The 27,533-nt window shown below is 39.0% G+C and overlaps 1 protein-coding gene and 2 long non-coding RNA genes across 4 annotated transcripts; 1 reads left to right on the forward strand and 2 right to left on the reverse strand.

The window, feature by feature from the left end:
• The first annotated feature begins 432 nt into the window (after positions 1–432).
• On the forward strand, positions 433–27,504 carry aop (ETS variant transcription factor anterior open). 2 transcript variants are annotated; one of them, XM_020950300.2, is made up of 4 exons: positions 433–1,312; positions 23,274–24,581; positions 24,646–25,435; positions 25,502–27,504. In XM_020950300.2, the coding sequence occupies exons 2-4, from the start codon at positions 23,360–23,362 to the stop codon at positions 25,758–25,760; spliced, it is 2,271 nt and encodes a 756-aa protein (XP_020805959.2). In that variant the 5' UTR covers positions 433–1,312; positions 23,274–23,359; the 3' UTR covers positions 25,761–27,504. The 2 variants fall into 2 exon arrangements, with proteins under 2 accessions (XP_020805959.2, XP_086688758.1); XM_086832632.1 differs by lacking the exon at positions 433–1,312 and adding an exon at positions 22,022–22,305.
• On the reverse strand, positions 2,026–2,961 carry LOC147643681 (uncharacterized). The gene is made up of 2 exons (XR_015271685.1): positions 2,602–2,961; positions 2,026–2,531 (listed from the first exon to the last, which is right to left on the reverse strand). It is a non-coding gene; the product is annotated as an uncharacterized LOC147643681 (long non-coding RNA).
• Positions 9,274–12,131, reverse strand: LOC147643682 (uncharacterized). The gene is made up of 2 exons (XR_015271684.1): positions 11,826–12,131; positions 9,274–10,059 (listed from the first exon to the last, which is right to left on the reverse strand). It is a non-coding gene; the product is annotated as an uncharacterized LOC147643682 (long non-coding RNA).
• Positions 27,505–27,533: the final 29 nt, after the last annotated feature.

Here is a 27,533-nt window from a genome sequence, read left to right on the forward strand (position 1 = left end):
ATTTTTTCGTATTCTTAGTGAGGCGCCAGTTCTTCTTCTTCTTTATTTTTCCTCTTCCAGAGAGCGCCCGCTCTCTCGCTCTTTCTGCATTTACTTTCCTTATTTCTCCCTCTCTGGCACGCTCTCTAGCTCGCCAGCTCTCAGTTACTCTCAATCTCTCTCTCACGTACTCTCGAATTTGGCTGCCAACATTGTTTTCATATAAGCTATTTCCTGGCCAGACCTGGCTATTTTGCAAGACTCAAAACTGAAATTAGCTGGAGCCAGTTAATTTGGTTACATTTCAAGTTAATATATGACTTAACAGATAAAACAAAGCACCTACTTAAGCAATAGGTCATTAAAGTTAATCGCAATAAGCGTTTTGCTAAATAAAAATAAATTAGCTAGTTTTGGCTATTTTAGTTGGCATCACTGCCCACCAGAGATTATAAAAGGCCCTGCATCGCTGCGTCACTGTTTTGAAAAAAAAAACTGTCGTGGGAAGCGGACGTGTGCTTGCGGTCTCCGAGAAACCGAGAACTAGACTTCAGCGAGCCAAATGCAAACAAATATGATTTAAATTGATTAATTTACAATTAATAGAGTTTAATTTGTGCGCGGCGGAAAGGAATAACGGTTGTACAGCAGCCAACTTAAGTCGGCGTATGTGTGTGTGTTTGAGTGCGAGAATCGGAAACAAGAAATAGCAAGGAACGGCAACAAAAAAACAACAAGGCGGCAAGAAGTGTAGGCAAAAGTGAAAAGGAAGAAGGAAATGCTAAAGTACAACAACAAATACAACACGAACAAAACGCCAGAGTGCAAGTGCATCGCGTGAGTGTTTTAGTGTGCGTGTGCGTCAGTGTGTTGTGTGTGAGTGCGCGCGGCGGAAGTAGAAACGTTTGACTTGCTCTTCTTCTGCTTCTTCTTACCGACTCGAGTGCTTCGCCTTTTATTTGCTCCGCTTTGCGGTTGACATTCGTCGCGGGCAGCGAATCGAAAACAAAAACAGAGAGCCAGGATTAGCCCCAAAAGAAAAAGCGCCGCTCGTCGCCCGCTCACCACCACCCCCTTAAAGTGAAAACAAAACGAAAAGTAAAAACAATGGACGCCGTCTTCGTCATCGGCAGATAACAACAAGAAACACATCGAAATAGCAACAACAAGGCGAGGCAAAAGCAAAGCATTTCTGGGATCTGGACATATCCGCTTCCGCGTTGCTTCTGTCGCTAAAAAAAAGCGCTCAAGAATCGAAGCCCAACGCAAACAGACGAAATCACTCACTCACCTTTCAATACGTCACCCACAGAGCGCACAGTGGAGCAAACAGGTAAGAAAGCGAATAAAATTTATATATTACCACACAAAATTATTATATTTATTAAAAATGACAATGAAAAAACTGGGAAATTAGAAAATTCACAGAGGCAGACCCAATTTAAGAATAATTACCTACAAGTTACAAATATAAAACAAAATTATGATAAGGGCAAAATCTTTATATTATTAATCATTTTATATTCTCAGAAATAATTGTTTATATTATGTCAAATAATCGTTTAAAATATCCCAATCAGAATGAAAAATTTCAATGTATGTTTGTAACATTAAATTCAAACAAGAAGAAACAAGATTATTCGATTTGGGAAAGATTAAGCAATTAATGTTCAGACTATAATCGGTGTTAACAGACATTTTCTTTGTATCGGCCCAATTGTCATCGTTGTTTTATTACAAAATGGTTAACACAACGTCTTGGGGTACATGCGTTTCCCATAAATACTACGTCACAATGGTCATGAAATCTTGTCTGGTCTTGTCTGATAAATAATTGCTCCGCCTTAATCTTGAGCTGGTTATCTACTAAATATGACTTCCCCTCACTTTGCTCCAGTCTTACAATGTTTGAGTTTTTGGTCTCTGGTTGAGGTCAACAATTTGTTGAATCTACACGTGTAAAAAGATAACTTGTCGAGCTATATTTGGAGCGTACGGATAATGCGATAGAAGACGACCAACCGACCCGGTAACGAAAGCTTTATCTAGGGTTGTATTTGATTTATTTGCATGTTATTTCAGAGGATCTGATTGTGGCATTTTTATTGGACTAGTTTAAATATTAAAGAGTTACAATATACATAATGATGGTCTTGAGATTGGGAGTGGCATGAATGCTAATTTCATATTTTAATTACTATTTTTGTTATCTGATTGTTCCGCAACACAATGCTCTTTTCTGTGTTAATCTAATTGGTTTTTGTACCTTTTGTTCCAACCCCTTTCTTATTAAATCTTAAAATCCCTGGAATACATTATTTCAAATTGGAGTAAATTAACTTTAAACTTTATAATATATGAATATTGCATTGCAAATATTATATTATTTGTATTAAAGGAATTTCTAAGAGTTTCGGATAGATATATTAAAGAAATCTTATTGGATATCACCACTTTGACAATGGGATTGCAGTGGTAAGAAATATTCTGATCTAAATTTCTTTTCCCAGGCTTGGGGGGGGGGGGCACGCTCCACTGATTCCTTCGTTACTCTACAAATATGAATACATATGTTTACTAGATCGATTTAGGTTGGAAATAGTGCTTTTTTTATAAACCCACATTCCTCCACTCGGCATTACGGTACCTTGGGAGTGCTTCGGTAATGCTTCGGTTGCATCATGCTGGTCGTTGGGTCCCGAAGTTTTCCGCCTCCTCAGAGAAAACGGTAATTATCGGAGTGGTCCGTGCATGTCTTGGACTGAATATCGGTGGTATGCCATATGTTATAGAAGTGGCTCGTTCTGTGCTCGGTTCACGAGAGTCTCTTGTTACATGCACTTTTCTATGGAAATGGAAGTGCAGTGAAACAAAAGCAGAGCGTTGAGCTCCAATTAGGGTGACTCTGTTGGGCGACTCTGGCTCACGTCAGCGAAATCTTATCGCCGGGGCGCTATAACGAAAAGAAATACTCACACTTGCAAATAACCATATAGCAATATAGCTATATATACATGCATATATATAAACATTCATATATAATAAAAGGAAAAAAGTAAAGCAGCCAGCAGAATTGTGTTTATTTATTTGCCTTTTGCCGCCCGTCAAATCAGCCAAACAGTTCCTGCTTCTGCCGCAGCTTTATGGTATATGAATGTATGTATCTATGTATGTGTTTATGCGAATGAGAGGGTTTTCCGGGGGGGCTTTGAACTAGACACACACACCTGATCGTGCGCCACCTCCGATTTTGTATTTTGTTTAATTTTGTTGTATTTTTTTTTTTTTTTTTGTTAGATGAGAGCAGAAATCTCGCCAATAAATTTCATTATGTACAAAACAAACCCACAGCAACAATTGAAGACAGAAAAATGGTTCTAACAAGGAAGAGTTAAAAGAATTCTTTGGGGGAAAAATGTTTATTTTTTATTTAAAGTGTTATGAAATGTTATCAACATTCATTTCATAATTTTCCTTTAAATACTAATTGGTTTAGATGCACAAAAATTCGTAAATTGTACCTAACCTATTTATCTGCTTATGACTGTTAGTACTACGGATGTATTAAGATTTGTGTCTCTATAAAAAAACGCTCTCTCTTCAATTAGCGGAAAACGAAATAAGACTTGTAGAAGCTGCGATTTTGCCTGGCGTTTTTCCTTTCCTGGTTCTCTCTCTCTCACTTTGGGTGCCCTACCTCCTTCTTTCGCCGTCTACCACCCCCCCTGAGACTTGGCCTGGTGACCAGCCGGCGGCAGAAAAGCAGCAAAAGCGGCGTAAATACAATAAATTAAATTCACTTCCGCATTGCTCCCAACGAAACAACAACGTAATGGGGGGAATGGGTGAATGTGTGTGCACTGTGTGTGTGTGTGTGTAAAGCGAAAGACAAACGACGTAAGAGAAAGAGCACAGCAAGTGCACGGAAGCGAGAGAGCGGGTCAAAAGTGTAAGAAGGAGGAAGGGAGACAGCGATCGCTTGGGAAACGGCGGCAGAAAAGCACAGGCGCGAAGAAGAAGGGGAAGAGGAGAGAAGAAAAGCAAACAGGTATAAAACTGTTGATCGCAGTAAAGAGCGAGAGGTAGAGGGAGAGAGCTACAGACACACACAGCGACTGACTCACTCATACTCACACGTGCAAATCACTGCCAAGACAACAAACACAACAACAACAAAACGAGTCTGAGAGGCGGCAAAATAATGAAAAGAAAGAGGAAGAAAACGCCAAGCAGCAGCAGCGGCGGCAACAGCAGCAAAAACAACAACTATAAAAAAAACGCCTTAAAGCGGCAGAGATATTAACACAAAATGCCGAACAAGCAAAGTGTATGTGTGTGTATGTATGTGTGGCTCTCTTGGCCGCTCTCTTTTTTCTTAGTGTTTATTAAATGTTAAAAAAAAATCAAATTTGAAAAAAGGATCACGCTTAAACATGACAATTTCTACAGAAGGGTTAACCACTTGGATATCTGATTAAAAATTAAAACTTACAAGACCACATAATTGTTGCTTCTTATTTGCACTATTTAATGTTTATTACCCGCTAAGCCTTTGGTTCAGTTGTGAGCATTGCGATACATTTATTGTTTTTAAAAATGCTAAAAAACCACAAAGGGTTTATTTTATCAATTCGGGTCACTGAAGGGTTAAGGCCTAAGGAACGTCGTACGCATTCACTTACATTACATACATTCACACTATTTTTTTGTGATTTGTTTTTATTGTTTCTCTTTTTGGCTTTTCTCTGCCCTTAGTGTTTCTATTTTGCTAAAGTCATGGCACGCACTTTTGTTTTTTTGTTGCGGTCTCTTTCTTGTGCTGCCACTGTTGCTGCTTTAAAATGCATGCGGAAGCTGCTTGCTTTCAATACAAATGCACATTTACATAAGAAAATACATACATATGTACATATGCACATTTATTGTTGTTATCGCCCAGCAGATGTTGCCATTGTTGCCTATACTTGTATGCAAAAATTGCGAACCACTTGTGCGTTACTCTATATATCCCATTGTAACCCATTTTATTGTAGAGTGCAACGAAATCACACTAACCTGAATTTTGCCACAAATGCAACAGCTTCCATTACGTTGTGTCTCGAATTCGCGCAAAAAAAGGAAAGAAAACCTAAAAAACGAAAGAAATATATAAAGAAAGTAGTGTGTGGCAATAGTGGAAGAAAAATAGAGTAGCAACAACAACAACACTTCGACAATCAACGATCGTGCGAATTTGCCATTAAAAGCGGTAAACTATAAAACACCTCACACCCCTCCAATATCTTGCCACATTTTTCTTTTCTCTCTTTATCTTTGGCAACCGATTGGCAAGCATGGGTTAAGCCACCGAGGATGTGTTTTAAGAGAACTGAATATGCAACCTGGAATATAATTCCCACTTCCAGGAAGTGATTTCGTTGGTCATATTTGTTCCAGGGAAATTGGAATTCCCCAATGTGATTTTTTGTCACGACATTTGAATTTTAATGATAACCGTATAAGCTATCTATTATTTGTATTTTTATTAATTTTGCCAACCACATACATATTTAAGTTACAATCTAAAAGAAATTATCATGGGATTTTTAATACTACTACAACTATATTTTAAAGACAATTTTAATACATTCTTTCGGGATGTTCAATTTTCTTTAGTATTATCTTAGATAATCTATCTATCTCTAACTTTATAGAGATTCTGCCGCCCATCTGGTAATCCATTCATCTTCCACTTCTGACAATTTCCCGCAATCTTTTCTCACGATCATCATTTCCCTATGTTTCCCAATTTCTGCCCGCAAATACACGCAACACACACACACACACACACACACACAGGAACACCAGTAATACTAAGATTACAACTAATATAAAAAAACTAAAAACTAAACTCCACTCGAGTGCAATTGTTGTAGCTTTTGGTTATCGCTAGCTTACCGTCTCGCCATCTCTCTCTTAAGCATTCGTATATCTCTCTCTCTCTCTCTTGGCGTCTGAGTAACCTGTTGTGTGAATTATGTTACGAACGTAACGTGTTTCAAAATATAGGAAGTCTTGCTTGAGTTATAATACTCCGCCGAACGAGACGCGACTTTGGTGCTTTAACGGTGACTTGTAGTTGTAGTTATCTAACTGCAGAGGGGAGGAGGAGGAGGAGGTGGAGAAGGAGGTGGGTGAAAGAAGCGAACGAAGCGAAGCAACAAACAGAAAAGGCAAAAAAACACTCACACAAATATGCGCCGCATTTTGCAGTTTGTGGCACATTTTCCTTTTGGCACACATACGAAAAAGGAGCGGGGGCCAAGAGGGGCTCCAAAGAAAAAGTGGGTGGCACAAAACAAGGGGTAAAAGCAAAGTACATCCAAGCAAAAAAAAAAGAAAAAAGTGGAGTAATGTTGTTGTGGAAAGTCGTTGTCGTTGTACGTCGATGCAACACAATTAGGTAATTTCCCTCCTCTGTTTCTTCTTATTGAACTCCGGCAAAGGGGCAAGAAAATCCAGAGGAAAAACTCGAGGAAACCCCCAGGGAAAAGGGGGACAGTAGTTGCAGTTGCGTGGTAACAACGTAACAGTTTTGGGTGCAACTAACTAAAAACCCGGTGGCGTAACGTCAAAAAAGGAAGTATCCGTAACGCCTCTGTCTACAGATACTGCGTTTGACTATCGATAGGCATAGGAGGCAAGGAGGAAAAGGTTGAGGGGTCTGGAGTTTTATAACCCCCTAAGCACTGCACTTTCTTGTACCCCCCACTGCCTGATAACAAGTGGTCACCTGGAGTATGTCACAGTTATCAACTATTGTCCATTATATGGTTTATCTAACACTAAAGTTAACGTTAATTGTTTGGAACATTGATAAAAGAAATGTAGAATACAAGAATTAAAGCACTGGGAACAAAAACAATATAGAAATAATAATAGTAGTTCATTTCTATATAGAAATAATTAAGGTTTCTAGGAATACAGAGTCAGTCATATATAAATAATAAAATCTATACAAATATAATAAGGTTTGTCTGAAGACACATATGTAGGTCTTTAAGGCACTTACATTAATATAAGAAAATAAACTCGTCTTTAAAAAATATAGAAATATATACAGATACTTTATTTACATTTTAAACCCAAGTCCTTTCTATTTCAAAGATGGATAATCCCTTTAAATGAAATTTCAATTACCAATTATAAACCACAAATTATAATCTTTAAATATCAATACCCATATTTGTGCTCACTGTAAGCATGGTTATCTTCCAAGATGGAAATATAATAGAATAGGAAAAAACTTAGGAATTGAAACCACCACCACTACTACCTGTAGGAACTCGACTGGACTCCTCACCTTTACCTGTTGAACCCTCCAACAATGAATTGTTCTGAAAGCGGAACAGGTTCGCAACTTTGTAGGTGGTCCCCTGGCCATAATAATTGTCACTCTTGAGAGACCCCTAACCTCTTAGGACCCCGACGGCGGGCAGTTGTTTCGATTCAATCCCGACCCAAATCGACCCCTCGACTTGACCCGAGGAGAGGCTGAAAAGGAAAAGAACGCACAATGAAGTTTTGGCATTTGGCACTTCAAGGAAATTGCATTCAAAGGCGGAAGGAAGAGGCGGTGACCGGACGGATAGGGACGGACCCTCTACGGAGAACAATGCTGCATTATTCCTACTTGAAAACCCAGCGGGCAGCGAAGAGGATATTTTGGACCACTTATTGTATGACCTAAGTTACAATGAATTATGCACGAGAAATGCACAATTGTAGGCTGTTTCTGAGGGTATTCTTCTTATATACAAGCTGGAAAAGAAGTACGTCTTTTTGAAGATTATTGAACAATTTAGACTATGAACTTTAGAGAGCATCTTGAAAATATATAGATACATTGAAGCAAGGTTATTGTTTACATTTGAATACTTTTACTTGTTTTAAGGATGTTTTATTTTAATTTTTTTCATATAATTAGTTTAGTCATAAGTTTGTAACACTGTAGAGGAATCATTTCCGACTCTATAAACCATATATATGCATAATTAGCATAAAAAACCGAATCGATCTAGTCATGTCTAGTTAAAACAAAAGTTTCGAAATTATTTTAAAAAAAGATAAGGCTTTACATAGTTAAAATTGTAATAATTTGTACAAATTTCAAATCAATGTAAATTTATGCTTGTTTGGCTTAGATATTAAATTAAATTGGCATATAAAACTATCTTTAAATATAGATTAAAGGAATGCAAATAGTTTAAGCTTTGTTAAGATCTATTTCCGAAACGATCCTATAATTCAATTGAAAACTGCAAAGTATATAAACTTTGGCATACCAAAGTTAGTTTCATTTCATTTTTTACAATATCTTTGATATTTTATTTTTATTATAATTATTGTTAAATAAAACCTACTTAGGTTTTCAATACTCCCCACATTATATCTCGGATATTCTGCAAATCATTATGTTTTGTTAAAGTTTTTCCCTTACTCATTGCTTCAACAATCTTGACCATAATTTAAAGCCCTACCATCTACTTTTAATTTACTTTTAAAAAAGTATAGTATAGTTGATAATTATTTATTAGATAGTAAGTATAGTATATTGGGTAGGTATATTTTCTTTATTTTTTTTTTTTAAATCGCATTTTGGGCAAATCTTTCATAAATCAATTTGATTTGAACACTGATAGCCGATAGCCAGAATGTACGTAGATAGTGGACCCCCGAAAATTCCATTTATGTCACCCCAAAATTCGTACACTCCCCGTGTGTGTGTGTGCTTTTCACCGTATCTGCAAACAGGTGTGTGTGTGTGTGTGTTTGTGGTGTGTGTATAATCAGTCGTTGGTCGTTTTCCTTTTGGTTTTTTTCTATTTTTTTCGCTGATAAAGTCAGCACGGAACCAAAGGTTTGCAAGGTGGAAAGAGGAAGCAATCCAGGGGGGTGGACAGGTGGCGGGGTATAAAGGTGTTTACGATACGCAAGGGAGGCAAGGTGAGGAGGGGTACTGAGGGGAACCGGAAATGACGGCAGTACAAGAATTTACGCTTTGGGTTTTTAGGAAAAGAGGAGGAGAGACGGTGGGCGGTGGTAGGGTTGAGTGGCACACTCGAGTAATTTTTGTTGTATTCTTTTCTTTTTTTTTGGGTCTTAATTGATACAGTAATCAGTCGCAATCCATGTCACCATTCCTTATGTTTTTTTTTTGCCATTATTTATTTATTTATTATTTTTACGATTCCGTAGCGTGTAGTGTAGTTCCTTTTTTTGAGTAGAACCAAAAAGAAAAACAAAGTATTTCGGTTTTATTTTTGGCTTCTTCTGCTGTTTTGTTTTTAATCATATCGCATGGTTTTCACAAGTGTTATTATAATGATTGCAATTGTTGTTGCTGCCCAAGCACATTGGGCTGTTCAATTATTTACACCTTGATACGCAGATACGTGAATTTGGAGATTATTTTATGGCCCCCTTTGGTCAGTGTGTGTAGGAGTGTGTGGTCTCTTTTAGCACTTTAAAATGCGTTCACGCAATGGTAGCAATCACAAAATATTAATAGGGTTGCGCCTTGCCAAGGCCGTAAAGGGTATGATGGGAGAGTTTTAGACAGATGATGCGTTGATCTTTGGTCATATCATAAATTCGAAGCAAAGAATTATTGTAATTATTTAATTTGTCTAATAATTTCCTTTCTTTCCTATATTTTCAGGTAATTACAAAACAACTTTGGGGTATTTAAACCTTAAGAAGCCTTCGGGGATCTTATAAAATGAATGATTATTAAGTGAGTTGTTTGATAGGTAAATCTGTATGAAATAACTTGAATATATATTTTCTCCTCTGAATAATAGTTTTATAACATCTTATATACACTTTTCCCTTCTTAGTCACTTTGTTTTTATGATTAACTAATGAGCAACTAGAAAAACTAATATTTCCTTTATGCCGTCTCCAAAGAGTTCCTCAAAAACTCATCTTTGTTACAAAGGACACACTTGATGAGGCTCTCCTCATACTCAAGGAAGTCAGTTGTGTCTCTGGTCGAGTGGCTAAGAATCCTTCACATTTTCCTGCTCATCAAGCAGCCACCTAAAAAACAAAATTGTTTTATTAATGCTGGAATTACAGCTGGAATATTTTTTCAAGCGAATGCCAACAGACGCCGCCATTCTGTCTACATGGCGGCGGACCAAGTGTCAAATGAAACGACAGCCTCGAAAATACCCTCGGGGTTCAGAGGCGGAGGAGGATGATGTGGATGTGGATGTGGATGTGGATTTGTTGTTTGTGGGGTCCAAGTCAAGCAGGAGATTATATTATAATTTTCCAAGTAAGGCAAACATGAATTAAGACAAACAACAAAATTGACACGAACAGCACGTAGCATGACTGAAGGAGCGTTGGAGCTGAAGCTGGAACTGGAACTGGGACTACAGAATGAGTGAGATTTCCTCACCGCTCTATTGTCGCCAAATTCATAATTAGCAGCGTCTTAAATGAGTTCTTAGCCTGTGGCAATGCAGCAAAGAGAAAACCTCAAGAGTGAGATCCCCCCCTATGACAATTGTTAGTTCTTGGATTGCCGGATTCTGGGTATTCCTCATCTTGAGTATGAGTGGGTTTTTTACTGATTTTCTTACATATTTCTTTATCTCATTAGGTCGGTTTGCCACGTTTTAGTGGCTACTTAAGAGCAACTTGCGGCATCACCAGCAATTGTTTATTATTATTGTCCCCACCACACTCGGATGCCATTGTCCGTGCTTATCAAGCTTTTGCCCAGACTCATACTCATACTCATACTCATACTCATATATATATTCATATAGTATATTTCTATATGCATATATGCAAGTGCTTATAATTATTACAAGGCTTGTGTGAAAGCAATCTCTTTCTGAAGAGAGGCCTTTTCAAAATGCGCTACGCCCCATCAGCTAATCAGTTAGTTGCTCTCTTGAAATAACAACAACAAAACCAAAACTAACAAAGTGCACTCGGTGAATTCCGCCTGGAAACAAAATAATAATAATAATACAAAAAGAATTTAATGAAAATTGTTGTTGTAACAACACTTGAGGCAGGCACATAAGCATCCGCAAGCTATTTACTTGCAAGTGCTGTCGAATGCAATTCATAGATTGATTCTACACACGCTTCCTGGTTGATTAGATGCAATCTATAAGTTCAAATTGATAGGAAAATCTCCCGGGGAGATGAAGCCATCTTATACTGTTTCCGTTCACTCTAGTATTTCTCTATTATACATATTTTGTATTTGTTCTTATCATACAGATTACGTTTAATAACTTTCAAAGAATTGCAAGTTCTTAAAAATTAATTTACATATTATAAATACATTTCAGAATCCCAGAATATATTCTGGGATCTACAACTTTTAATCTTTATTTCCAAGAAGTTAGTACTTTATTTTTCTTTTTAATCTTTCTGATAGGGTGCTCCTGCTCTGTTTAATTGAATGTTCTTTTGAAGTATTTGCTTTATATTGTTATCTATAATCCGGTTCCGTTTTAGAACTGTTTTTTATGATATTTGTAATGCTCTCCGATTAATCAATAATTTGTGTTTCGCCCTAACCGCACCTTCAACTCGTTGAAAGATATGAGCCAATTTCCTGAACATGCTATATAAAGCATTAACTTGTTTATTACGATCTGTGATTATATATGTATGTATGTAGTATATAAATTTTTGATTCCCGCAATCGAATTGTCAGAGGAAGTGAGCCTCCGATGATGATAATGATGAGACTTCTTCCTGCTGCTGGTCTCTGGCATTTCCTTGGCTTTTGTAAATGTTTACAAGCAACCTGTAGATGGATGGTATTAACTTACCCGCACATATGTATTCTTTATAGTTTTTTCTTTATTTTTGCATTTCCCTGTTCCCTGCGTCTTGGAACCTGATTGTGATTATAGACAAGCGTCAGCGTTTCTCTGTGTTTCTGTTGCTCGAACATCCGCTTCCGCATTTATTAAGTGTCTTTCCACGACGAGCTCAGCTCAGAGCTCCAACTTAGCTCGGTTCGGTTGAGTTCAGTTCGTTTAGAACGTTTTTTACAATTCAGGTTTTTTGCTATTTTATTTTATTTTTGCTGCTGCTGCTGCTGCTGCTGCTGCTGCTCGTTCTCCTCTGTAATTAAGATGCGAAGCGCGATCGTCAAAGTTCTTTGGCTTCGAGGCGGCGGCGTCGGAGGTTGGGTTGGATCGTCGGATCTAGGAGGGGGATATGATGGGGATCGGTTGAAAAGAGGAGGAAGCAGCGGCTTCGCCATGCATGCCTAGATGTTAGCTATGTGTGTGCTTGATTACTAGTGCAAATACTAACTACCGGTTTAGATGCCCCGACCAGATTGTGTGAGCACGAAAAAAATATACAAGAAATATTTCAACGATCACTCGATTGCACTAAAAAAAATGGGTTATACAGTGGTTCTTACAGATTTTTTATAAAGAAAACAAGAAAAGAAACTAAGTAAACTAGTTAATTTAATACTAAATCAGTTTTATGGCAGGATATTTGAAGCTTAAGCCATGATAATAGTATGCAACATTTATATTAATATATATTTTTATATAAAAACTAAGATATAATAATCAAGAATTTGAACTACACTGATTTGTTTGTGAAAAGACAAGCACATAAAAACTCTTCGATCTTTAACATACTTTTTGCATGTCACAGAATTCGTACTTGAGAATTCTAAGTACACTTTTTCTAAAAAGTATCTTCTATCCGCTTTTCCCCACAGTGTAAGTGGGTTAGCTGCCTTGAGCTGCTTTCTGCTGGACTCCAGTCTAATTGCCCACAGGAAGCTGCAAGATCGGTCCGATCAATAGCTTAACAAACAGAGCAGGAAGTCACTAAAAGTCTTTCTTTTCACCAAAGGAGGTCTCGCTGAAGCCAAGAAATGAAGTAGAGGAGGAGGCGCAAGAGTCCAAGTCGAGTTGAGTTGAGTTGCTCTATGTATCTATGCGTTATCTTATCTGTGGAGGGGCATATTTGTTATGAACTTACTGAAACTCAAGCAAATCGTAAACATTTCATAATAATATATATATATACATTATGGTGGAAGTGCGCGACGACGACGACTATAGCGGAACATGTTGTATCTTTTTTCAGTGGGTGCTCTGTCTATATCTGTTGGTCTTTATCAGACCCAGCGACACCTAAGACAACAAGTAATCCTACTTTTAGAGACATATAAATATCGCCATGTGAAAGAGCAGGTGTGTGTGTATGAGTGTGTGTCTCAGGGGGAGGATCTTATCACAATTCCTTCATCAGGCTGATGGACAAGTTTCTACCAGTGTGGTTTATTTTTAATATTAAATGAGATTAGGCTTAATAATAACTTAGCCAAGACTTTGAACACCAAGAAGTTGAAGAGTAACTCCTTATAAATCATTTATTTAAATTAATAGACTTTGGTGGGAAGTTTGCTATATTAGTTATTAGACAAATTCTCAATCTAAAATAAAGTTAATTACCTCGCTTCTTACACAGACCAGAACAAATCTTATTTCCTCTAAAGTGTTATCAATCATATTGATGGAATCTTGTTGCTTTGGCCAATTTTCCTATTTGTATTGATTAGCTTTTAGTTCCAGTAACCTAACCTGCCTTTGCTGTCTTGTCTTCCCCTTAAGTTGTTCCAATCTAAACTCCATTTACGAGTATTTGTGGTCTTCAAACACGGAAGCAAACTCATGTCAACCAACTCAATTGAACCCGCACTGACCCCGACCCCAGGCCAAATGAGACGCACATGAGATGTCCACTTGGAAAGCGAACCCCCCTTTTTCGATATATGGAAGAGGAGGAGGGTTGAGCATTAAATTCTTGCTGCAGGCACAAGTCCAACAATGATGATGATGATGATGATGCTGCTGATGACTGCCTTATTAAGTTGGGATGCTAGCCAGGAGGAGGAGCAGGAGTTGGAGCAGTAGCAGGAAAAGAAGGCGGTACTGAGGGGGCAGGAAGATTGATGCAAGTGCTAGAAAATCGCAAAGAGTTGAAACAAAAACACAGATGCGACTAATTGAATGTAATGGGCACAAATGATGCGGTTGATGCGGTCTAGGTCTACGACTATATCCAATCTTCACTCTAGGAAACAACCGAAATACACATGGAGAAAACTTTATTCTATATTCATACTTTTTAGAACTATATGTCTAGGGGTTCTATATTTCTATATTCATACTTTTTAGAACTATATGCTTAGGGGTTCTTTAAATGGTATTGATTTTGAGTATCAAATTTCTAAAGGGTTTCGATTTTGAACCCTTATATCTTTTTTGATAATTTAAAAAAAGAAACTTTAGACTTGAATGGAAAAGTCATATTAATTTAACATGTTTCCCTTAAGAACAAAGCTTTCTTTTATGGAATATTCTACCTTAAAACCTCATCTTTTTTTAAGGAAATTACATTACCTTGCCTTTTCTGTTTCCAATCCTTCATTATAAATATTAATTCATAATCTTATCCCATTTTCCCTCACTGTAATGTACTGGATAGACCCTTGTCATCTTCCCCTTTTGGAAGCATATACAAAAAAAAAACAACTGGAAAACTGGAATGATTTTGAACTCTTGTCTGGGCGTTTGATGAACTCATCTATCCATGGTATGGAAATGAAATATCTTTCTGGAGATCTTTGCGTCTTTCTTGTTCATCTTCATCTCCCTCTTGATGCTTTTTTTTGTATTATTATTATTTCTAGGTAGTTTAGCTACCGATTCGATCATAAGCATTATGATAATGATCATAATGGTGATGCTGTGCTTTTGCGCCCTTTTTGTTTTCCGATTGTCCAATGCTCATTATGAAGTCGGATATCTCTCTTGTCATGAGAATGATCAGCATAGAAGGCGGTTGTGGTTTCGAGTTTGCATATTTATAATACAAAAACAACAACAACAACAAATACCGAAAAGGTTATCGAACGTTTGATATCATTAAGCAGTCCGATGAGCATACAATACATATAAAAGATGAACAATGAGGCAGCAAAAAGAGTTTCAACAAAAAAAGTGAAATAAAAGAGTTGGAAAAAAGCACAGACTTGAAGCTAAGGTTTTTGAGCTACATTAGAACAAACACGTCACGTAACGCCTCCAGCAGCTGTAGATTTACCCATTTCTCTCTCTATCCCTTCTTTTTTATATTTTTTGTTATCATCGAGCAAAACAAAAGAGATCGGGCTTGAGGCTGAACAGAGAAAGAAGACTTTAATGTTGGCTAGATCTTGTCGCCTGATCAAAAGAGAAAATTGCAGTGGTCAAAAGGGGGATTATTTTGTTTAGGATTTTTAATAAAATATATATATTTTTGTTGAAACTAGTTGAGAATATTATTAAAAAAAAATGCAATATTTAAATATGGTTTTATGAGTAATTTGAAATTTCTAAGCTCGCGGTTATCCGAGTATTTTAATAAGCAAAAAACCTCTTGGGAATTTGAGGAACAAATGCTAGTTTTTGAATAATAATTTTGTAGGATTCTTATGAAGTTTTAATTTCTAATGGTAATAAAAATATTCATTTTGGAACCATTTGGTTTTATAACAGAAAACTTAATAACAATAATAATCTTTATATATTCCTAAATTCGTTTATTTTTATAAATAGGGAATTTTGGGAATTTTTAGCCACATAAACAATTTTTTTATTATACCTTCCAAGGATTCTATAGTTCTAATTTCTCAGTGTATTGTGCATTCTAATGACCAACTATAGTGTTAGGTGGAAGGGAACAATGCCTGTGGCTATCCTTCTTATATATAAAAAAAAAAATATATATATATATATATATATATATATTTTTTTTTTTTTTTTTTTATAATTTACAGCTACCGCAAGCTAAAGCTATAAGCTTCCCAAAAAAAAAAAATGCGTAACGATGATTGATTTGCCTGAGCTTGAGCTGTGAGCTTATGAGCTTCCCTTAGCGACTGGGTTTGCTCTAAAAAAAATAAATAAATAAAAAAATAACAATAAAACAAAAGAAAAATGCCAACGGCGCTTTAAGCTGAGCATATAAACTGACGATCTAGACAGAAAATGAACCGCAGACATTTGGGTTTTGTTTCTCCGGTGCTTCGTTTTTTAGTTTTATTTTGACTTTTTGTTGCAAAGAAGAACCCGGAATTGGCGTCGTTTTGTTGTTGTTGTTGTTTGTATTTTCTCACTTTATTTATTTTATTTTTTAAACTTTTTTTTTGTATTGGTGAGAGGGGTACCCAATATATGATGTACACATACACCGATACAAAGGCAAACACAAATAGCAAACACGATACGCTCACGCGCTTGTTATGCACGCTCAGCAGCAGCGGCGTCTAGGAGGGGGGTCAAGGGGGTGCCAAGTTAAGGTAAATCAAGAGTTACGATCATTGTTGCTGTTGTTGCTTCTTAAATATACATATATACACGGCGACGCGACTGTTGAGCGTTGAGCAGTTATAAAAAAAAAGCAAAGCAGGTCGTTGACTTGGCTATTTGGATTTTTGAGTATTTTTTTGCTTCAGTTTTTTTATGTTTATTAATTGAGTATTTGATATGAGCGACAAGGGGGATATAGCTATGTATATGGTTATATCTAAAATCCGAAACATACACGTGCAAAAAAAAAAATAAATAAATGTATACATTCATATCACAGCAATTTGAATTAAACTCGAACCCTAAGGAAAACTTGTGGCATTACTCATAGTTTGCTTACAGTAATTACGATCTTGATTACCAAATAGCTGTGGAAAAAATGCTTAATGGATTATAGTTACATTTGATTCAAACAGAAACGGTTTCTTATTCTAAAAAAGATGTATAAACAGTAAACAAAAAATGTATTGTTCAATAATCATTAAATTTGTAATATTACATTACCAAGAGGGAAAATCCATTGATGTAATAAAATACTAAAGAATTTCTATACCTTGAAATAAGTCTTAAGATCTTTTGAATTCCCTTTTATAAGGAAGTAAAGTTAAATTTTATGTTCCTTGATTGGCTGATTGAGTATCCCAAAAGATTCCCTGAACCTTTGAACCATGAAAAGAACATCTCCCGCCACGATCAATATGATGCGATCGAATACAGAAGACGAACGAACCCCACAAAGTAAACTCATTGAATTACGAACAATTTAAGGACTATAGGGTCAAATCCCTTGGCTTTTAGGGGTTGATTTAGGGCCAAAACCCGAAAAAAAACACCAGCAGAACCGAACATCAACAACAGAGAAGGGAAAAGACAGAGATAAAAGGAATCCGGGCTGCACTTGAGCTCGATCAAGGAAGACCTCATAAAAGAGATCAAATGTCAACGACAGCTATAGGAATAGCACCGCCACCATTGGCACCACATGTGCCTTGTCATTCTTCCTTTTGAGATACTACTCCACTCCACTCCACAGATCCCTTCCAAGAAGTCCTACAAGATGTAAAGCAAAGTGCATAGCAGAGCCTGCAGATGATCATCAGGTAGGAGGAAGGAGAAGGATGGACGCATTTCCTCATTGTGGCTCCTCTACCTGATTGTTGCACTGAGGGAAAATGAGGAAATGGAAAACAGTTTTGTAAAAGAAAAGCCAAAAGTCAAAGGAAGATAGATTCTAGAAATCAAGAAAAGAGGTCCTTGATTATAGATTTATATCGGAAATATTTCAATTTCGTTATATATTTCACTAAATTTGATACAAAATTGTATCAGTGTAGAAAGGGATAGCGTGACAAGTAGCATCCCTCTAGCTATCTCCTTCTTGCACCTTCCCATCTGATCGACTGTTGTTGAGCCGTTAATCTTAATGCGCCATGGCTGCTGTCGCTTCTGTCTTCTTCTCCCTCTCTCTCTCTCAGCATGCTGTTTCCCTTTTCCTCTCCATCTCTTCTTTGGCTATCAGATTTTTCTTATTTTCCCATCATTCTTACTGCGCAGCACTTGATGCACCCGGGGATCACTGGATATCTGGAAAGCAGAGGCGGTCAGAAGAGGATGCGCCTGCGGAAATTACTCATTAACGCACAACTCAACTCTGAGCCTCTGCCTGCTTGCCTGCCTGGGTGAATCACTTGCCAGCTGGAATTCCAGCTGCGTCTAGGAGTGCCGGATTCCAAATGCCAGTCGAGTGTCATCTTAGGGAAGCGCACAAGCTACTATATAACAGTCGTTGCACTATAGGTGAAATTTGAGATGGAAATAAGTTATAGCTTTGTGATTTACTACGTTAAAAGATTTATTTGTTTCACAAAACATGTCTAAAACTATATCTCTTTTACTAGGAATATTTAAAAATCCTTTAATTCCCATTGGAAATATACCAATTTAAAGTCTGAAATTCCACAACTCCATGATATTCCACGAATTTATGTAATTCCAATATACCATAATATTCCAAGATTTATTGTATTCCATGTAATTCCGTGATATTTCCATGATTCCCAGATGAATACAAATTGTTCATTTGGGATGAATTCCCCATGAAGCATACATGAACTTCCTTCATATATTACTATTTCGTATCCTAGATACATTATAAAAGAGAAATAGAGTTGAAACCCAAGCTGGTAATAGCATTTAACTTGATCTTATCTGATGGCTGTCCCACATAATCCTTTCCATTCTCTATTCTCGAGGAACTCTTTTCACCTCCTCGACTTCCTTATCCGCCTTTCAGATCTCCCATGTCCCATTTTCTAGCATTTCCGATCCCACGATCCCATATATACACACACAGAGACACACACCTCCCTCTCACTTGGCCAAAAACGGAAATATTGCCAATACTTTTGTCGGTAAAGAGCTCATGGAATTCTTTTAACCCATTTTGCTTGTATTTGGTTTCCCAGCTTTCCTTCCACGCCACACCCCCCGCCCCCAGGCATTTATTTCTTGTTGTCTTTCTTTTCTAAACTGATCGTTTTATAATTTTCGTTTGTAATTTCCGTTGAAACCGGTTCGAGATCGTTCGCATACCTTTACCTCCGATTTTAAAACTACCTGTGTGTCTGACTTGATTTCCAGCGAGCGAGGGAGCAAAAGAATGAGTGAGCGAGGTGACTGAATGCTGCTCTCCTCTTCTCCTCATTGGATTCTTCTCTTCTCCTCACAAGATTCTTCTCTACCGCGCCTCCTGTGCCGTGTTGAGATTTAGAAAATATTCTTTATACTCTTCTTATTGCGTGCGTGAGACGACGTTCGGCCAGCGAGCCTCTAACATTGCCCCTACTCTGAGTCTTTTGTGATTCAAGTTTTTCACTGAAAGAAATGTAATAAAATAATAACAAGATGCCAATTCCATGATATTTCCATGATTCCATAATGACTGGAAAATGTTCATTTGGAATGAATGAACTGTGGCTTTTAAACGTGCTTCAGCGGGGAAAGAATAGCTTCCACATTCTACGATTTTTTTATTTAATTATATTATCCAAACTATTTTAACAGTTGAAAAAGATTTCCTGTTAAGCGAAACAAGCCTTTTCCTTTAGCAAAATCTTGTTCTACTTCCTTAACAAGTCAAGATACATTTATTTGGATTAATTTAACATTATAAATATTGAAATATGTTTTATTAATATGTCTTAATTTCTCTCTGTGATTCTCCCCCCCCCCACACACATTTTCTGCTTCTTCCTGGGCTGCTGCCCTGCCTTCCTTATTGTTGTTTTTGTGGCTGGGGCCTGATGAGCATTCATTTGTCATTTTACTACGTGCCACCGACTCCAACTTTTAGCCGAATGTTTATTTATTTTCTGTTATTATTGTTGTTGTTGCTATTGCTGCTGGTGCTGCGGAACATGTGTGCACTAGAATATATGATTTTATTTTAGTGAAAACTCAACCATGTGTTGTTGTGGCAACCAAAATAACACGTAGGATCGTTTTTGTGTGAGTATATGTCTGCATATGTGGTGGGGGCATCAGCATTTTACCTCTGGTCTCTGGTCTCTTCGAAAAACAAATAGATCGAATCCAGAGATCATACCGACCCCCTCTAAGCCACCATGTACATGTACAATAAAATATTCAAGGCGATTATTATCTTCCTCATCATCATCATTGGTGGCCCCTCTTCCTTCCCCACCAAAGCCCAAAAAATATTTGATATTCTCTTGCCAGCGATCACTTGTTGAAAAGCGCTTCCCGGAGAATGAGGAAGTTTCTTTCGGGGAGAGCGAAGTCCAGACCAGACCAGACCAGACCGACCCGCCAAGACTCGCGGCAAGATGTGGGATAAATTTGAACATGTGTGCGCACGGGTTGGGATCTGGGCACGGGCACGGGCACGGGCACTGGGCAGGGAAATCGTCTGGTCGTAGCTATGGGGAAATATATACAGCACGGGTCAAGGGAAGAGTATATTATGGTGGGTTTATATCCGGGGTTTTTTTAATATATTTTAAAAGTTAATGTTCCGTACGGAAATAATGTACTTTTTTGACACAGTCTCTTGATTCAGTCTTTAGTTTTAGTTCATAGAAATTAATTGAGCAACTCCCATAAGGTACAAAAGAATATCATTTCTTTATAAGATAAGATAATATAAAATTTTGTAGATCAATAGCTGCACTGGTCTTATAAAATCTTGAAAATTCCTCAATTTATATAAAATATATTGTATAAAGACACCTCATGCCCTTGCCTGTAAACACAGTGCCTCTCGTTTGGCGGGTGATCCTCCTCATCCTCATCCCCATCTCTATCCCCATTCCCATCCCCATCCTCTTCATCCATCTTTTCGCCGACTGCGACTCGCTGCTCTCTTTACCCACTGGCGGATTTATTAGTTGCCCCATCAAAGCAACAGCAACAGCAGCAGGCAACGTCTTTCTCCTTCAACACGCTGACTCCCAGCTCCCGTCGCAGCTCTTGGTCTGGAAACGGGTTTTCAGCTTGGAATGTGCACTTCCGTTTGCTGCAGCCAGATACGAGTACGGGTATGGGTATGGGTATGGGTATGGGACTGGGTATGGGTATGGGTAGGGGCACGAGAGTGGGCAATGGGCACGGCGCGGCGGCTGCTGCTTTCGAGTTTCGAGAGACGTTCGACTTGGTCCAACCCGGTGCCCCTCCGCATCTCTCTCTCTCTGATCTTCATGTGGCTTGCTGGTGCCATCAATACATTCGCTTATGTTGAAATCTTTACAGCAAATGATCACCATCGTCGTCGTCCGGTGTTAGTATGTGTGTGTATACTTCGCCTTTGGATTTGTGAGTGTGCCTTGGGTTTGTACACATCCGGAATGGCAGTGTACCGCCGCCGCCCATGCACACCAATACCAAACAGTGGGCACACACGCCCGAGGAGATCACACATTTTTTTTTGGTGGAAATTACCATATTGAGAAATTTACAATTAAAAAGCTCTATATACGACAAGTCTTGGACGGATTAGTAAATGCACTAGAGAGTTTGTTTTAATTTTTTAATTATTATTCTCATACAAAATTGAGGTTTGATCTTATATATTTAATATTTTCAGGCTTACATCTAATTTCTTAAAATTATTTAGGCTCTTTTATCAGTACAAATTTCCTTATTATTTGGTTTAAAGTGTCACCGAATTCTGACTTGGGAATTTTAAGTGCATTCTTTTGAATAATTGGGTTTTAAACAAAATAATCCAACATGTTTGTTCCATCTTCTCTATACAAATCAAATGAAACCAGGTTTTTGAATTTCTCTCTGTAGCGCACTCACTTGTTCGTGGTGGTTGAACCTTCTTTTTTATTTTGGACAGATCTTTTCCCTGCTCTTCCTGCTCTCCTTCCTTCCCTCCATCATCTCTGCCTGCGCCTCGGTCGCTGCGGGGGTGTGTTGCTGCTGCTGCTGCTGCTGAGGCTGAGGCTGTCGGAGATCAGAAGATGCCCAGCCGAGAGAGACAGAGATAGAGTGCCTGATCCTCTGCTGCTGCTGCTTCTGCTGCTTCTGCTGCTTCCTCCTCTGCCTCTGCCTCTGCCTCAGTCTCAGCCTCTGCCCTCAGCCGAGTGAGTCACGCTCTCTGCGAGATCGAGATCCGCCAGTTTGCGCCAAGTAGTGATCGGATGCGTTTGCCCGCTACATCACACACTCACTACACTCACTCTCACACACACGGCTCGTTCGGCTCTGTTGTTGTTTTTATTCTTGCGTCGGCATCGGAGATATATTATTTGTTTATTCCTATTCCGATCCATCGGATCGGCTGCCCGCGACGATTATGAGGAAATCTGATTTGGTTGGAATGCGAATGCCTGTCTGAGAGACATCGTCGTCGTCGTCGCCGCCTCTCCCGCTCGCTCTCACGGATCTGGATCGTGCGGTATGTGTGTGTGAGTGTATGGCGTCTGGGAGTGAGCTTCTTCATCTCGCCTCCAATCCCCCAGAGAGGAGGAGCAGCAGCAGCTAGGTGATGTGTCCGCTCAAATATTTCTCTGGCGGAAGTGTGTCGAGTGATCAACAACAACCAATTCCATTGGCACATCCTTTTCCCTCAGCAGTAGTGAACTTTGATCCGTAGCAAGAGCAAGAAGAGATCCAGTGGTGGTGGCACTCATGCCAAGAAATTTGTGGTAGTTTTCCATATGTGATTTACCAAGAATTTTAAATAAACAAAAAAGAAACTTGCAGATGAAAATGAGTCAAGTGGATAATGGTGTGTGTATGTGGATAATGTGTGTTTGAGAACTATGTGTGGTTAATAAAAGGATAAATCATAGTAAAAGGAAGGCTTCTGTGTCAAAAAAGAGCATTAAAAGGATATTCTTAAATTAATTACATTTTTAGTTAAGTGGAAAACTATATTTTATGGATAAATGCTTCTATATGTGACGCTTAATCCTAAATAATCCCATTTAAAAAGCTAACAAAATCACATTTCTAAGTTTATAAAAAAGTATTGAAACATATTGCGACGTTTCCAAATAAAATGAGTACTGAAAGTGATGTTTTAAAAGAGTTTCATAAATTTCTAAAATAATAATTTATAACTTAAGGTCAAAAGTAACCTTCTGATAACTTTATATCAAAGTTTTCCTATGTTATCAGAGATTTATAAATGTTACAATATTTGTTGGTCAAATATTATATATTGTATATTTTATACAATAGTTTATAACAAGTATTCAAAGAAACACTTTCTATTTTTTAATTTTCGTAAATGTAAATGAAATTTTAGACCTCAGAGATAGTTCCCTTTTTTAAAAGCTGCTCCTAATTGTCTCTGTTTAATTTTTGCCTAATATAATAAACCAAAATTAACTTGCCTTCCTATTTCGTATTTATTCACAGATAACCCCCCGTTGAAGGCAACTCTAGTGGCTACCACTAATCAGATCCGTTGACCAGGAGGACACTTCCTTAAACACTGTGGCTGCATGTCCAAAATGAAAATGCTCCCAGTACAGTTATCGTTGAATTCGCTGAATCCCGGCATCTGGAGCGATGTGCTCTGGCGCTGCCCCCCGGCGCCGTCCAGTCAGCTCGCCGAGCTGAAGACACAGCTACCCCCATCCCTGCCCTCCGATCCGCGCCTCTGGAGCCGCGAGGATGTGCTCGTCTTCCTTCGCTTCTGCGTCCGTGAATTCGATCTGCCCAAGCTCGATTTTGATCTCTTCCAGATGAACGGCAAGGCGTTGTGCCTGCTGACGCGTGCAGACTTTGGCCACAGGTGTCCGGGTGCCGGAGATGTGTTGCACAATGTGCTGCAAATGCTAATCATTGAGTCGCACATGATGCAATGGCATCTGCCCAACAGTCCAGTGACGCCCACCAGCAGATATCCCCTGTCGCCGCATAGCCACCCGCCGACGCCCACGTGGCCACCGCTGAATGCTCCGCCAGAGAGCAGTCCCTTCCACAGTACGCCCCATGGCCTGGCGGGTCATCATTTCATGGCACCGAACTCTGTGACGCTCAGTCCGCCGCCATCAGTGGATTCCCAGGCGAGTAGTCCGCCCCAGGCTCCCTACCAAAACGGAGGAGGAGGAGGAGGAGTAGCACCTGGTGCGGGAGCAGCAGCAAATGGCGGAGCAGGAGCCACAGCCACCTCGGCAGGCACGACCAACAGCAGCGGCAGCAGCAATCCCACATCCTCTAGTGCCAGCAGCACCGGAAGCAATGGCTCCCAGCCAAGCATCATGCCCATGAAGGGCATCAGCAGTGCCAGCAGTAATCACTCCGATTCCGAGGAGGAGTATTCAGAGGCGAAGCTGCCACCAGCACCGCTCTACAGCACGGCCAGTCCGCCGAGCACACCCATTCTGAAAGACATCAAGCCCAACTGGACGCAGCAGCTGACGAATAGCTTCGTCAACTCCTGGTCCCAGCAGCAGCAGCAGCAACAACAACAGGCTCAGCAGCAGCAGCAGCAGGCTGCCGCCGTGGCAGCAGCAGCAGCGGCAGCCCAGGCGCAGCAGCAGCAGCAGCAACAACAGATGCAACAGCAGCAACAGCAACTGCCGCAGAAGCTGACCCTGGATAATACTGCCGGTCCCGTGTTGGCACCTGCCGGTGGATCCATATCGGCACCGACCACGCCCAGTTATATGTACAAAGCCAAGAGGGAGTTCTTTCCCGAGAACTCGGAGCCCAATACGAGTGAGTTTATAGGATATATATTCACAGAACTTTTAATAACTAATCTTGTTTTTATTTTCTCTAGATGGTCGCCTGTTGTGGGACTTTTTGCAACAACTGCTGAATGATCGCAACCAGAAGTACAGCGATCTGATAGCCTGGAAATGCCGCGATACGGGCGTGTTTAAGATCGTCGATCCCGCTGGATTGGCCAAGTTGTGGGGCATTCAGAAGAACCATCTGTCGATGAACTATGACAAGATGTCGCGTGCCCTCCGCTACTATTACAGGGTCAACATATTGCGCAAAGTGCAGGGCGAGCGACATTGCTATCAGTTCCTGCGCAATCCCACGGAGCTGAAGAACATTAAGAATATATCCTTGCTGAGGCAATCGACGCCATCGACTGGTGGCGGTTCTTCTTCGATGCCGCAGGCTCCTGGAAGTCCTGCTGCCGCCCAGAACTGGAATTCCCAGCAACAGCAGCAGCAGCAGCAATCCCAGCAGCAACAGCAACAATCACCCCAGCGTCCCGCCTCGCGTAACGGTCCAATGAGCCTGCCTGCCGTGGCAGCAGTGGCAGCCGCTGCTGCCGCAGCCTATGGTCCACCGCCCACATCGCCCCTCTTTATGCATGCGATCAATGGAGCCTTCCACTACCTTTCGGCGGCGGCAGCTGGTCCGCCACCCAATTCCCCTGCCTTGAACACACCATCAGCGATTGGTGGACCCGATAAATTCCAGTTCCATCCCCTGAAACTGGAGAGCAACGGTTCGGGATCGGGTTCGGAAAGCGCTGGCGAGGACCTGAAGCCCACGGATCTGAGCGTGAGCAGCAAGAACAATAATTCCGCCAGCAACGAGGACTGCTATCCGTAAGTACAAGGAATCTTTCCCAAAACAGATCATTTTCCATTTGCTAAACTCTCGCCAACTTGCAGACTCATCCGTAATGCTGACGGTCTGACCACCATTAAGCTGATACGCCACAACAACGATCACCAGGGAGGAGCACCCTCACCCGGAGAGCGGTCACCCAAGCCGGATGACCAACAGTCCGCCAGCGTCGCCATCACCTCCAATGCCAGCTCACCCAGGCCGATGGATCAGGCCAGCAGTGAACAGGCTCAGCCGGTGCCCATGGATAGTGATTGCAATGGCGGGGAATCGGAGGATTCCTTCCGCCACATGCGGCAGTAGGAGGAAGCCTAGCAGCAGCAATATCCTGTGACAATCCACACATCCAACTTCTTCCTCCATCCCTCCTTCCTCTAAACACAACATTACCTGAGCTAAACAAAAAAAAAAGAAGAAATTATGGGACCAGCACAACAAGGCGCACATACATCTAAAGAGGGAGACGCATCTGCTGGACATAGATCTGGATGGCTTTTCGTTTCAGAATGGATTCTTGTCGGAGGTAATTCTTGGAGACTTTTAGGATGTAATTAAATCATTTAAAAGAGTTGGAAATAGATGAAGATCTTTGTTATAAATTTCTTTAAAGAAATTCCGATTCAAAAGAGTCCAATGATTACTTCTGGCAAGTCTCTTGCCAAATCTTCTGTACATAGAAAACACACATGCATACATAACATATATATATATATTTTATACATCAAGCAAATAATATTTATTAAGCTAAGCTAAGGAAGCAGAGTGAATGTAAGTAGATATCTTGAGCCGGCGCAGCGCAGCCTTCGATATATGTGCCAATTTCTACATTTATCAAAAAAACAAAAAAAGAAAACAAAACATAGGGAAAAACAAACCCCAAAAACACACACATCAATCATACGAGAGTAGTGAGTAGAGAGTAAATTAATTTAATAAATAAATTAGCAAATAGCATATGTAGAGCGTAAGTGTTGCCACCTTTGAGCTTTACAAATGTTGCCTCAACAAAATGGTTTCAGATTATTGAAAACAAAAAAACAATTGTTAAAATACGAAAAATACGTGAAAAATGAAGGAGAGAAATATGAAATTTTGAATTGTTGGCGTAATTTGTTAATATAAATATACAAAACAAATCAGCTTAGAAAGAAGAATGGCAAATTAATTAATTTCTTGTGATAACAACAACAGAATTATCTTTGATTCACACACATTGGCATATGTGGTCCCAAAAAGAAAGAGCAGTTCCCTAACGAAACTGATACAGTTTCGTTTTATTAATTGTTATAAAAACAAAAACAAAGGATAATAATTATAACTGCTCGTTGTTTCATTTTGCGGGATCAGCCTGAAAAGAGAGCTTTCAAAATTCAATTTCAATTGAGACCCTTAGCCCTAGAAGTACACTGCAACAAGAGAACACACACACACACATTATAAACATTATATACATATACATATATATATATATATATATATATATATAATAAAAAAAGAAAACATTGGCTTCCATTTTTATAGAAAGCATACATATATGTATACACATTAGTTTTCTATTATTATTATTATCATTATGATTACTATTATTATATTATTTGTAATGTTAGTTTACGCAACAAATGAATGGTGTTCATTTTTATAAACATTAATCATGCCAATCACCCCCTCATCCACTTGATACAATAGAAAATGTACATTTCAAGCACTTTAATTAATCATATTAAACAGAATTGATGTGAGTTTCGAAGAGGAGAGACATCATCATCCAATTGCACGTTCATACATTTAGCCCATAGTTGAGCAAATCTGTAATTATTAAATTAATGTGTAGGATCTACGTTAAAAAATAATTTTCTATTTGTTTTTCGTACGCCTTAAGTTTAAACACACACCGCCAATAGCTAATAATTAGCACTCTAGTGTCGCCACAATACCTGTTCTTCCATTTGAAAACTTTATCTTTTGATCAATATACATAATTTATATATGTATAAAAAAAAAAACAAAGGAAACCAATTTATATGCAATAAATAAATTGAAAACTGAACATTTTGAGATCTTATTTTGGTATAAGCA

Source organism: Drosophila serrata, unplaced genomic scaffold, assembly GCF_035046125.1.
Source record: "Drosophila serrata isolate PLE 108 unplaced genomic scaffold, ASM3504612v1 contig_249, whole genome shotgun sequence".
Taxonomy (NCBI): Eukaryota; Metazoa; Arthropoda; class Insecta; order Diptera; family Drosophilidae; genus Drosophila; species Drosophila serrata.

Excerpts from the sequence above, each read along its gene's own strand:
- aop (XM_020950300.2), top strand. The coding sequence starts at position 23,360 with ATGTCCAAAATGAAAATGCTCCCAGTACAGTTATCGTTGAATTCGCTG. Across the intron at positions 24,582-24,645 it reads GAACTCGGAGCCCAATACGA|ATGGTCGCCTGTTGTGGGAC; the intron begins GTGAGTTTATAG and ends TATTTTCTCTAG. Across the intron at positions 25,436-25,501 it reads AGCAACGAGGACTGCTATCC|ACTCATCCGTAATGCTGACG; the intron begins GTAAGTACAAGG and ends GCCAACTTGCAG.